General features: G+C 41.4%; 1 protein-coding gene across 1 annotated transcript in view; it reads right to left on the minus strand.

Moving 5' to 3' along the window:
- The window catches only part of Slc25a36 (solute carrier family 25 member 36), a 32,297-nt gene extending 26,969 nt beyond the window's left edge, over positions 1 to 5,328 (minus strand). Inside the window, exon 1 of the mRNA XM_027933809.2 lies at positions 5,078 to 5,328. Coding sequence (XP_027789610.1) covers positions 5,078 to 5,118 — 41 coding nt within the window. The 5' untranslated portion in view covers positions 5,119 to 5,328. The remainder of the gene's footprint in view (positions 1 to 5,077) is intronic.
- Positions 5,329 to 14,112: the final 8,784 nt, after the last annotated feature.

Below are 14,112 nucleotides of genomic sequence, written 5' to 3' on the forward strand. Positions count from 1 at the left end.
TCTTTCCCTTAAAACTTTATGTACAATAAGTCACAAATTTTAACTCTGCTTTCAAAATTTAAGAATTCAAGCACAATGTCTAGTACCTCCAAAAACCTCCATTATCTCTCATCTGGATTACTGAAAGCTAATCATCTCCGTACTTCTGCCCTCGCTCCAGGTGTTGGCTCTTCTAACACAGTAGCCAGGGCCAGCCTTTAGGTCTTGCGATGTCTCCTTCTACTTCAGTAGAAAAAGCCAAAAGTTTTCTAATGGCCTAAGACTCTATTACTCTCATTACGGTGCTCATGCCTTAGGTCTTTCCCAGCCCTCTGCACAACTTATTCCCTCCCCTCCAGGTCTCTGCTCAAATGGCAACTTCTGTATGATTCAAACACTTCCTTACTTCAACCTGCGTGAACTCCCACTGTCCCACTTTTTGTTGCCACTATTTCCCTCACAGCATTGAATAACACTATTTACTTGACAAGGTGACCCTCCTTTTTGGATAATTGTTTATTCTTCAATACTACATCAAAATGGGACAACTGGCAGGTTTTTAGAGGCTAGCTGTAATGTAGAATCCGAACTACAAAGGAAAATGTCAATTTTCCACAGCAATATTAAAATCCATTGGTCTATCTAATACCACAAATCGATCTTTTACTTATTCATGACTCCACTGTAACATATATTGGTCATTTGAAAAATACTGGTTAAGTGGATTAAGCAGGTCTCCATATGTTGATACATTTTATCAATATAATATTATTTACACTTTCTTAATTGATATTATTGATATTGACATTGTTATCTCATCAGAAATATCCTTAGGCATTAGGAAGCTGTCACACTGGAGATGGTGGGTCAACTCAAGATTTTAAAAAATCTAATTTTTACTTAAAAACTAGTTTTAAAAACTAGTTTAATCATTGACAACAAATAATATGAGTGTTTTTCTTTAAAACACTTCCTTTTTTGAGAAAATATCTGCCAAAAGGGTCAAGTCAAAACAGTCTCTCAATAGTTCTTTTTTTTTTTTAATATTTATTTTTTAGTTCTCGGCGGACACAACATCTCTGTTTATATGTGGTGCTGAGGATCAAACCCAGGCCGCACGCATGCCAGGCGAGCGCATTACCGCTTGAGTCACATCCCCAGCCCCTCAATAGTTCTTTTAAGTAAGTCTGTTTCCTCTAGGAAAAAAAGAGGTTAATTCAGCTTGCAACTGAAGACAACTACTGAACCACACTTTGGAATGCAGGAATAGGCTTTAGGCCCATTTCCCACTGTGACACAGTGAATGTTAAATAAAGATGTGAACACCAGGGTCAAGAGTTAATAAAATTAATAATTATTACCCCCTCAAGAACACAAACTGGCCTTTCAGTTGTGTTTTTTAATTTCAACTGCTCCAAGATGAAGAAGACAATGACTACTAGTTCAGTCACGTGCTGCTGCCCTCACACAGCATAGCTGTTACACCACCAGTGCAAACTTCAACACATTTGTGAAAGGCAAACAAGGCCTTAGTATTTTACTTTTTACCTTATTTTTATACAGGGCTGAGGTTCGAACCCATTGCCTAATATGTGCAAGGGGCACATAAAATAAAGGTTATTGTGTCTACCTACAACGATTTAAAAATACCAAAATACCACTGAGCCCAGCCCCAGCCAGTATTTGAATGAAAATAGTTTTAACCTATCAGACCACCAAAAGGGTCTTGAGAATTCTCAGGAGCCCCTGGCCTACACTGCTGCGCTACACTAATCCATTTATAGGAAATAGCTTCTTTGAGAACATTCTATATCAGGATAAGCACTTCCCCCCAAGTTTTCTAATCTATTGGTAAGAATGAAAGAATATTTTTAAAAGGAAAAAAAGGGATATCTGAAAGTTTGTGTCTCCTCAAAATTCATATTCAAATCCTACCCATTAAGGTAATAGTTCAGGATGGGCTAGGCCCTTGGGAGGTGATTAGGTTGGGATCAGTGCCCTATAAAAGAAGAGAGCTAGCTAGGCCCTTCCACTATGAGGACACAGTAAGAAAGTACAGTCGGTAAGAAAGAAAACCCTCACCAGACATAAGAATCATACCTTAATCTAGGCTCTAGAACTATGAGAAATGTTTGCTGCTTATAAATGACCTGACTTACAGTACTGTATTACAACAACTCAAATGGACTAAGACACAGGAAAAGGAAAAGTAGTAAAAATTGAGAAAATGGGAATGGAGGGGAAAAAAAAGTATGAACAAAGTATAGTGGAAATAATCTATAAAAACTATACTTTAAAGTATCCTAATTCTGCCTTGAACATACAAAGAAGTAGATGAAATTAATTTAACAAAAATCATAACAGGAGTTTCTTATTAAATTAAGTGTTTAATAAGTAAAAGAATTCTGATACTAAAATAAGCAGTTTAATAGATAATCTGCAATAGTACTAACTACATGTATTACGTTCTCTCATAGTCATAAAAGCTACACAGAAAAAAATCATCCACTTGGAAGTCTGAAGGTTTATCACTCCCATTTGAGACAATCTCCCTCAAATAGTGTGTGTGTGTGTGTGGGGGGGGGGGAGTGAATGGCCTCTGATAAACATATGCAGCTGACAGAACACACAAAGTATTTAAAAATATATTTCATGTTACCTCTTTATATACAGATATATAATGACATTAGAGGTACAGCTAAAATCAAATTGTATTTAGACCATTTTTTGCAGGCTGCCATGATATGCTTCTGTAACTCAATTACCTAACCAAGGATCTTACAAACTCTGAATATTAACTCTGGCAAAAGCATAATGAGACCAAAGGGTGTCTTAAAGAAAGCACGAGTTATGCATGTGAGTGTGTCACCCTGACCCAAGGTCCAGTGCTGATCTGCTTCAAATGTCCCGATTTAAAAGTACATTTTAGAGATATAGTAGCATAAAAAAAGGAAGGATCACGGCTGGGGTTGTGGCTCAGTGGCAGAGTGCTTGCCTACAACCTGTGAGGCACCAGGTTCAAGCCCCAGCACCACATAATAAATAAAATAAAGGCATTCTGTCCATCTACAACTACAAAAAAAAGAAGGCTATCTGAATCAGTCCCTTCAAAATATGGAAAAATACTGAGATATAAGTATTTGGAAGATCCTAATCCAAACTGGGAAATTAGTGCAATAATGCTAATATTTATTTAAAATATGTGTGCTCTATTTTTAACCACACTTGAGGGCTGGGGTTGTGGCTCAGCATTAGAGCCCTTGCCTAGCACGTGTGAGGCACTGGGTTGGATCCTTGGCACCACATAAAAATAAAATAAAGGTTATTGTGTCCACCTACAACTAAAAAAAATATTAAAAACAACACAACAACAATATTTGATATATGAATCCTCAATGTAGAGAAACAGAAATGTTAGAAGTTAGAGAAAGGTCTTAGATATCAAATAGCACAATATCATTTTACAGATGAAGAAATGAAAATCAAAAAGTTTGTCCATTTTTTACCCAAATTAGGGAGGGGAAAAAAAAGTGGCCAGAATTGGGTCTGTGATCTCTTAACTTTCAGGTGTCACAATCACATCTAATTACATGACAAAAAATTACTTGCATGACAAGACAAGACATCTTTACTGTTAAAGAACACATATAATACAACTGGATTAAAAAATAAATAAAAAGATTTACGGGGCAATAAAACATTTCAAAAATATGGAAAACAAACTGGATCTCACAAATTAATAGAAAATGTTTTTATGACAGAATAGTGACTGGCCCATAAATGAAGTACAATAAATATTTGTTGGATGAATGTGTTCCAACTAAGAAAGTACTGCCATCATTGTAAATAGAGTCCACATGTCCAACTCGAAGCAAGACAACATAAATAGAACCCCGTATTTAATATTCTTAAAGTGGTTGATCAGGAAACAAATGATAGTCTTCAAAGATATGATGTTTTACATGGTTACATAAGTGAAAAAGTGTCTTAACACAATTCACCCGTAACGATTTTTATAAAATTAATCCTACAGATAAAAGTAGCACTTAAAATTGCTATAATTGACAGCGCGTGGGGCACACCTATGATCCTAGCGACTTGGGAAGATGAGGCAGGAGGATCCCAAGTTTAAGGCCAGCCTCAACAATTCAATAAGACCTGTCTCAATATAAAAGGGGAGGGGGGTGCTGGGGTGTAGTTCAATGGTACAGCGCCCCCAGATTCAACTCCCGGGACCCAAAATAATCAAAACAAAACAAAAATGTCTATAATTCTCCAAATAATTTGTAAGGAACATATCTAACGGGAAACCAAGCAAAATGGCTGTAGCTCCCGGGCTGGCAACCAGGTAGTGCTCATCTTGTGCACACCCACAGTAACTACCGTCCTCTTTATTTGACCTCTCTCTACCCCACTTTCTCCTTTGAGCAGCAGAAAAATAGCGAGTTTGTGCAAGAGGACGGTCTGCCCAGGGGTGGCGGGGGGACCTGACTTCAAGGGCACCGCCGGTTTGCATGACATCCCTCAACTCTAAAGGAAATTTCCTAGAACTTAGGAATAACCCACAGCTACCACGGCGCGAGAGAACGCCAGCGCCTCGGCGGCCCCAGCCCCTCCGGCGGCCCCGAGCGCCGCCCCCGCTTGACGGGGCCCGGAAACCGCCGCCCGAGGTCCGAGGCGGGGCGTGCGCGACGTGCGGAGGCTCAGCCCGCGCCCCGCCGGGCCGAGGCCAAGGCGGCCCCGGCGCCCATTTTGTCTTCGGCCTCCGCATTGCCCGCCCGGTACCCCTGGGCACTGCAACCCCCGCAAGGTCCGGGGCTGGGCCCCCACCGGCGCCACATCCCGGACATCCCCAGGCCGCGGGGCCCGGTCTGATCCTGGGATCCGGATCCGGGATCCGCGTCGGCCTCGGCCGCGCAGGCCTGCGGACCTGGCCCCCGCCTCAGCCGCTCCGAAGCCCGAGCACCGCCCGGGCTCCATCCCGGGCCTCCCCGCCCGGGCCTCGCCTCTCGCCCCGCTCTCGGGCTGGAGCGTCCCCGGCCCTCACCCTCGCTCCCAGCCCCTCGGCCCCCGGCTGCACGCCCCGTCTGGACCGTACCCCCCAGCAAACAGATGCACCAGCGTGTCCCTCTGGCTCATTCTCTCTCCTGCATGTCCTCCGGGCGCTGAGGCGGGACGCGGATCCAGGTGCCCGCTATGGCCGGCGGCTTCGGTCCCCGAAGGAGCCGCACGACGCCCCCGTGACTGCGAGGGGAGCTGGCGGAGTCGCAGCTGCAAAAGGAACCCAGCGCAGCGCTCCCTGCCGCGCTGCAGCCGCGCCGCCGCTCGCTCTTAGGGCGCGCGGAGCGGGGCGTGGAAAGTCCTGAGCCCCTACATAAACAGAGACTCCCATTGGCTCCAGCGGAATGACGTCACGGGAGCGGCATGCCTCTTTCACGTGATCGCTAAGGGGTTCCTCAATGAAAGGGGCCGCGAGGCGGGGCCAGAGCGCGTGCCCGGAGGATAGTAGGTCGCGGCGCCCTCGCACCTAATCTTCTAACCCGGAAGGCTGCGTCGCGCCTTCTGGGCCTGCGCGGAGCGCCGGCAGATAGGGACCCGCTCTCCCCGCCCAGGAGCCAGGAAAAACCTGGGTGCGGAGCCCACAAGTACATATACTTTTGAAAAAAATAAAACGGCTTTATGACCCAGTCATTCTGCTGTCAGGCATTTACTTGAGAATAACACACAGTGCTTGAAAAGGCTTGTGCAAAGATACTCATGCACAGCATCACAAAGGTATAGTATTGCAAGCATGCCTTGTAGTAGGAAAACTTGGGGGGATCTTTGGGGAATGGAGAGAGAAATCATGGAACATTCCTTCTATGGAATAGTATGCAATGGTGACGGGTAAATATAGAGAAAAAAATCTTGAAGACGTAGTAAGTAAAAGGCAAATATATTAAAGGTTTGTTGTAGAAAGAATAAACTGTCCATTTACTCATTCTATGGATCAATAAATGTTTCTTATATGGATACATAGGAGGGTCAACATCAGTGGGAAAGACAATTATTTCTCCAAAACAGTGGTTAAAATTTTAAAATTTTTGTTAGTAATTATTTCTGAGACGAGCAGACAAGTCCAGAAAATAATACCAGATACCCAATGCTCATCATCCAGACTCAACACATTTCAATATTTCTACCTCTTTACCCATACAACTGCCCTTCCACCTTCAAGGCCTCACTTTTTGCCACCCACTGGAATTCTCCAGGACCCACCTTCCTTTTCTTCCAGGGCCAATTCATGAAGGCTGAGATGATGGCTTTATCTGTGTTCCTTATGGGCTCCTAAATTCCTACAAAATGTTCAGACCTCAAGTGCTCATCTACTCCATCTTAAAGTATTAAGTGTGTTAAAATATTTAAAGCACTTAAAACAGTGATACGTAAGTGCTATCTGGAATTATTGTTCGTATTCTTTTACTGCTTTGTATTCTTTTGTTTGCTTTTTAAGAGACAAGAGTCTAAGTTTCTAAGGCTGGCCTCAAACTCCTGGGCTCCAGGAATCATCCCACCCCAGCCTCTCCTGGACATGGGATCTACAGGTGTATGCCCCTTTCTCTGCTCTCTATTCCTTGTGACAGAAATAGCAGCTAGTATTTCTTTAGTACTCACTAAAGTTCTAGGCTCTAAGTGAAACATTTTATAACATTCTCTTATTGAACTCTCACTAATCTATGAGGTAAGCAATATAATTACCCTAATTTCACATGAGGAAACAAATGGCTTTAGGATAATTTTGTGCCTTGCCCAAGATTATCCCATTCATCCCAGAGAAGCTTGGACTTGAATTCTGTAAAATCTGATTCCAGAGTTTCAGTTGGCAATGTAATCGCTGCCCATTAGAGGGAGAGATCTGGGTAAAAATAGAAAAATGGAAACAAAAATCGATACCACTGGCCATTGCCCAAAACAGTTACATTTATATAACAGCTTTATTGAGATACAATCCTCATAAAATTCACTTTAAATTGGGTGACCTAATGGGGTTTTAATATATTTTCATGGTTGTGCAAATATCACTGCCACCTAATTCCAGAATAATTTCCTCATCCCAAAAGCAGCCCTGTTCCTTGTTAGCAGTGACTCCCATTCCCCTTCTCTTCCCTGGAAACCACACATGTATTTTCTCTATATATAGAGATAGAAAATGAATGATTAAATGAATCCTGCACTCACTGTGTGGTCTTTTTGTCTGGTTTCTTTCACTGAACAATGTCTTCTAAGTTTATTCATGTTGTAGCATGTATCAGTACTTTAGTCCTTTTCATGACAGTTTTGTTTGTCCATTCTCAATGGATGGACTTGTGGGTTGTTTCCACTTTGGAGCTATCAAATAATGCTGCCACGAACAATTGTGTACAAGTTTTTCCATAGGCATACATTTTCAGTTTCTCCTGAGTATATACCAAAGAGTGCAGCTTTTAGGTCAGCTGGTAATTCAACATTTAAACTTTTGAGAAACTGTCAAACTTTTCCGAAACACACCATTTCAGGTGAATTTCTTTTAAGATAATAGCTATTGGTCCACGTTTTTGACCAAGGGCCTGCCGTAAAAATTATGTTTAATGTTTTTATGAAGTTTCTGCAACTGGTAAGAAGGGAGTCGAAGTTCTTCTATGCAGTAACGATTATTGCCTTGAGCAAGGACAATTCTTAAGTGGCCGTTTCCTCTTGAACCTCGTTCAGATGCCACTGTGGAAGCAGACTCTGCCCTTGCAAGTTCAGGTCACAGGTGTGGGTGTGGTTGCTGCAGGCCTCCTTCTTGCCGGGATTGGAGGGTTGCGTTGTCACCCATGCTTGCTGCGATTCCTCCGCAAAGCCTCCTGCAGCTCTTTTATAATCTTCCTTCCTCTTTCGTCCTGGCTGGAGTACACCGCGGAGAGATTCCTTCAAGATCAGCCCTTGCTCCTTGCACACATTAGCTTCTAGCGGCTCGTGCAGGAGGAGGACCTTTGGGCAGTGGGTGGGGCTGAAGCCGCACTCCTCCAATCAGACGCATCTTCACCTCCGAGCGTCCCCATTCCTGCCTGCCCAGACGTCTTCTGGGAGTTGTAGTTTCTAAGTGGCTATGGGAAAAAGGCTAGTCTGGGTCAGGGTGGTCACAATCCCAAGCCTTCCTCAAAACAAAACAAGCTTCCTGTGAAGTAAGGGCGGATCTGGTTTTGCAGATTGGTTCTGTTTTTAATTTTAAGTGCTAAAGGCCTAGAGACGACCCTTAACGACTCTCTCGGTGTGTGAGGGGGTGGGGGGCATGCTAGAGAGCGTAGGTGGACTGATGTCAGGTTGCCAGCTTACCCTCTGCTAGTCTTCCAGGTTCCGAAAATTCCTGTAAGTTTCAAGCCTTGGAACGGCAATGTCAGTTTTAAATGTTTGGTCTTTTGCTACTGTTGTTGTTTAACCTTGGGTGTATGCTCTTTGCCAAATATCATTTTATATATCTATCTATCTATCTATCTGTCTATCTATATATATAAATATATATATAAATATATATATTTTTTCCATTTTGCTTTTAACAATAAACAATAAATTCAGAAATCCCTCTACTCAGCGGAAAGCAAAGCATCCTTAGCAGCTGTGGGAATATTCTCATGGGTACTTCATCTCAAATAGCTCCAGATTTCTACACCATTTTCTTATGACCAGACACTAAATATTTTTGATTTTTAAAAATTTGTTGAATTATAATTAACCTAAGTAAGCTGCACACATATGTAAAGAATACCATTTGATATGCCTTGACATGTGTATACCTGGAAACCGTCCCTGAAATTCAGGTAACCAACGTAGCCATTACTTTGTAATCTTTCCAATTGCCATGGACCCTCCCAGACACGCGCTACTCACTACCTGCTATGTCGCTCCAGATTCATTTGTATTTTCCTAGCATTTTGTTTAAACCAAACCACAGAATATGTCCCTTTTTGTTTTGTTTTGTTTTCTTCTCATTGAGTATAATTATTTTGAGATTTACTTATGCAGAAGCATGAGATAAAAGGTCATTTCTTCGTTAATGATGGACATTGAGGTTGTGTGCAGTATTTGGTTGTTACAAACAAAGCTGCAATGAATAGTGACTTGCACGCCTTTGTATGGACCTGTGCTTCCAGTCCTCTTATCTACAAGGCATTGTTGCATACCCTTGCCAAGTATTTAAATTAATACTCTGGCAACCATTGTAAGGACTTACCATTTTATAGTTGAGGAAACTTAGATGCAGAGAGATTAAGGGATTTGTCTGGAAAACCCAACCAGCAAGAAGCTGAGCTGGCTCTAAAGTCTGTTCTGGCGCTAAAGTCTGTTCTCTTATCCTCTATTCTATGCTGTCTCAAGAATTTAAGATGTAGTTCCTACAAAAACCCAAAAATTGGGGCTGGGGCTGTAGCTCAGAGTGTTTGCCTGGCATGCGTGAGGTCCTAGGTTTAATCCTCAACATCAATAAATTAAATAAAGGCCTTCTGTCCATGAAGAAGAAGAAAGAAGAAGAAAGAAGGAAGAAGGAGGAGGAGGAGAAGAAGAAGAAAAGAAAAAACTTTGGGAAGAACATCAGAAGAGAAGGTGCTGAAGAAGAAAAAAATGGGCACTTATATCTGAGTCCTGGATGGAAAATCACAGGGCAGTTGCTCCTTAATGCAGGTTTAATCTCCCATTTAGCTGCCACTCCCATCCGCCACTCAGTAGCATTTATGTTGAGTGATGTTTAATGGTGCTTAGATATACACCCTGGTGATAAGTATATGGAGGTAGTGTGAGACAGATAAGGAGCTTTACTTGGAAAAATGGGTTTTCCCCATAATGAATCAACATTTTCCTTGTGGGAAACACTCTCTCTCTCAGGAGCGTGTCCCAGGAGCCACAGGAATAAAATCCAAAAAGAAGAAAAGAAAGATACCTTTCCTACTTTCCAGGAGAAGAATTAGAACTGTGGGGAGATATTTCAAAGGAAGCATAGATTTCATTGAGATAAGAGTACAACAAATGTTCTTTTGCCCAGACATGCCTGGAACTTCAACACTGTGGTACTAGAGAGTAATATTCCCTTAGGCATGGGGTTTAAGTCTGTGGTAGAGCCCTTACTTGGTATGCAGGAAGCTGGGGGTTCAATCCTCAGCACTACCCCACCCCCACAAAAAAGGTAGTACCCTGGTTTCATGCTTGAGAACCCATCTAAGGGTCTCATCCAGGATCCTTTTTCTGAAACCCAATTAATTTTTGGCATTTAGATCTTGCCTTCTAACATTAATTCTTGGTTTTTATTGAAAGTAACAAACTACCCAATTCAAAAATGGACAAAAAAACTTGAAAGACATTTATCCAAAGAAAATATACAGATGTCAATAAGCTCATGAAAAGATGCTTAATGCTTCTCATCAAATGCAATGTAAATCAAGGGCAATGCAAATCAAGATCACTGTGAAATGCTGCTTCACACACACCAGGATGGTAATAAGCAAACAGACAAAAGAAAAAAGGAAAAAACTCTCAAAATATCAAGTGTTGGCCAGGATGTGGAAAAATTAGAACCGTTTCTCAAGAAGTTAAACTTAGAATTACTGTCTGATCCAGCAATTTTACCTTAGGGCATATACCTGAAAGAATTGAAAGTGAACCCTCAGGAGATTCTGCATGCCAAACTCACAGCTAAAGAGTGCACAACAGCCAGAAGAGGGAAATATCCTGTCAAGCTGTCCCTCAACAAAGGAATGGATGAACAGAATGTGACTTCTACATACAATAGACTGTTATTCAGCCTTTATAAATGAAGGAAACTGACACAGGCTACAACATGGTGGGGGGGGGCACTTTAAAACATCATATTAAGTGGAATGAGCCTGACACAAAAAGATAAACCTTGTACGACCCTGCTTATAGGACGTACCTAGGGTAGTCAAAGTCATAGAGAAATGAAGAAGCATTGTAGATACCAGGGACAGGGGGAAGTGGGGTAGGATGTGACTGCTCAGTGGGTAGAGTTTCAGCTGAAGATGACAGAGAAGTTCAAGAGATGGTGGCAAGACAGTTGCACAATAAATAAAATTACTTAATGCCACTAAATTGTGCTTACTAGTGGTTAATAGGCTGTTTGATGATATGTATATTTTGCTACAATAAAAAATAACACATGGGAATCACACATGATTGTTGTAAAGCAAATATATAGTGCTAGAAAAATTATAAGGAAAAACATCAGTGTCCCTACCCTATATACCTCTTGTCTCCTCGTTTTTGCTCTCACAGGTAACTACTTTAAACTATTTGCTTTTTATTTAATTTCATATTTATTACTAATAGCAGCTTATGGTGCTTTTCTTGATTTCAGACATTGTCTACTCATTCCTGGCTATCATGCATGCAGATTAAGTTTTCTTCATTTTCCTACTCCCCCTTTACCCTGCTCCATCTTTCCCAAAACTTTTAGGACCTTGCTTTTATCCCTGGTTTGGAAAATTCCATGGCAAAATGCCAGGATGTGGGTGAGGTCTCTTCATTTATTGTGCTGCATACCCAGTGGGCCTCATTTATTGACAGGAAATGAATATCTGGAGATTGCCCTTGGGCTGTTTTCCATGGTTTTACAAATGTGTACTAGCTTAGGTCTCTCAGCTCCCCACATTGGAAGGTATATTTGATATTTTTCTTCCCGCTTAGTACCTGACACAATATTAGCACTGGGTCAGCACCTGGGATCAAGAGCCATTGGTGGAAAGGCTAGACTTCTGGTTTGGCAGCAATGCTGCAAGAAGCAGCACTGACGGACACTTGGGACTTGGTGTGGTGGCACACAGCTGTAATCCCAGTGACTCTGGAGGCTGAAGCAGGAAGATCTCAAGTTTGAGGCCAATTGCTTCTTGGTCTTTTGGCTAAGATCAAGAGCAAGTTTAAGGCCAGCGTTGGCAACTTCAAGAAACCCTGTCTCAAAGTTGAAAAAGTGTGGGGGATGTAGCTTAGTGATAGAACACTACTGGGTTCAATCCCCAGCAAAATAAATAAATTAAAAATAATGTGATAACAGTTTCATTTTATAGGCAACTAGGTCCCTTGGGCCTGGGTTTGGACATGAGGTCAGCAGATTTTTAACCTTTTCTAGCCTCCACTCTAGACCCCAACCTCTTAGCCTGCTACATAGTTGGGTGAATTGTTAGGGCACAGACAACAGGACTGAGACGCCTCTTGTACTTGGAGTTACAACCAAAGACTGGGGCTGGGAAAAGAAAGCTCTAGGACCTATAGTTGGAGTTAACTGAGAAAAGCCTTTATGTCTCCCGGGCATATGGGCTACTAATTATGTCTTTGTACTAATGTATCCCCATGCCCTCAATTAATTCCTCAATGTCTTCTTCAGGATGTCATTGAAATCATTGCCACCCAGTTTCTCCACCACACTGAACAGTTGGCTTTTCATCTTTTCACTGATTAGGAAATACTTAAAATGATTTTCACTGTTTTTCCATAATTTTGGTTAAGACCTTCAGATCCAAAAGAGATGGAGTAACAAGAATCAGAAATAATATTAAAAACTTGGCAAAATAAATAAACTTATGGCTTTTAAGGCCCTGAACATTGAGCAATAAAAGATTGATTCCTGATAGATGGAAAAATAAACAAATTAAGCCATACAAATGCCAGGGCTTATGGCCTGGAGAGAGTTTCCAGCCCACAGTGCAGGAAGATGGAAACTAGGCAGAACCTGGCAGACATCCTGGCATGAGGGCAATCAGGTCCAAGGAGACCAAGGCAGCAGGGTTTGTGGGGCAGAGGATCAAGAACCCAAGATACTGTCACCTTGAGTTTTTGGCTGATCAGAGCATGCATGTGAGGACAAGAACCTCTTTCAGAAGTAGAGGGACCAGTGTGTGACAATCACACAGGGCTGGGGATAGTGCCTCTTCCCATCAGCTAGAATGGAAATTCTCACAAATCGGGGGAAATTGGGTAGAGTACTCAGAAGGGTCTTGCCTCACTAGTGGGGAAAAAAATAGTCATGTTCTGGGCTTGCCTCCTAAATATTATAAGTAAAATGTGCAAGGATTAATCTGTGTGCAATTTAATGCATTACAAAACAAAGATCAAAAATATTACAGAAGTAAAAATATATTTAGTACCCAACAAGGTAAAATGAACAGTCTTTGCAACTAATCAAAGATTACCAAGCATGCAAAGATGCAGGGAAACATAACCCCCAAATATTCACTTGTTTCTTACAATATGTGTGAAGCATGATATCACTTGGATAAACTGTGATGAGTTAAAGCTGTATACTATAAACCCTAAGCACCACTAACGTGGAGTTATAGCTAATAAGCCAACAAAAGAGGTAAATTGAAACATAAGAAACATACAATCAAGTAAAAGACATAAAAGCCCCCCAAAACAGGTGACACAAATAGAAAATAAATATCAAAATGATAGATTTAAATCTAACTACATCAATAACCATATTATTATTTTTTTTAAGAGAGAGAATTTTTTAATATTTATTTTTTAGTTATTGGCGGACACAACATCTTTGTTTGTATGTGGTGCTGAGGATCAAACCGGGCCGCACGCATGCCAGGCGAGCGTGCTACCGCTTGAGCCACATCCCCAGCCCCTCAATAACCATATTAAATGTAAATGGCCTAAATATCCCGATTAAAAGGAGGAGAATAATAAAATTGGTCAAAAAAAGCAAGTCCAACTATGTGTTGCCTTAAAAAAATTATAAATATTAAGACACAAATATATTAGAATAAAAAGATGGAAAAAGATATGCCATATTAATACTGGTCAAAAGAAAGCCAAGTGGCTCTATTAATGTGAGACAAGATAGATTTCAAGGCAAATATTACCATGTTTAAAGAAGGTCATTTCATTATGGGAGAGTCAATTAATCAAGAGTATAGAATGATCCTAAATGTTTATTTACCCATTAACAGTAGGGTATGTAACATAGAACTGCAAAGATAGACAAACCACAATTCTGGCCAGATATTTCATTACCATTGTCTAAATAATTGACGGAATGAGGAGACAATCTGCAAGTATAAACTTGCTTTGAACAATACTGTAAACCAACTTCTTCTCCCATTTACAGAATGTGTCCCTCAACAA

This window comes from Marmota flaviventris, chromosome 8 (assembly GCF_047511675.1).
Source record: "Marmota flaviventris isolate mMarFla1 chromosome 8, mMarFla1.hap1, whole genome shotgun sequence".
NCBI classification, from domain to species: domain Eukaryota; kingdom Metazoa; phylum Chordata; class Mammalia; order Rodentia; family Sciuridae; genus Marmota; species Marmota flaviventris.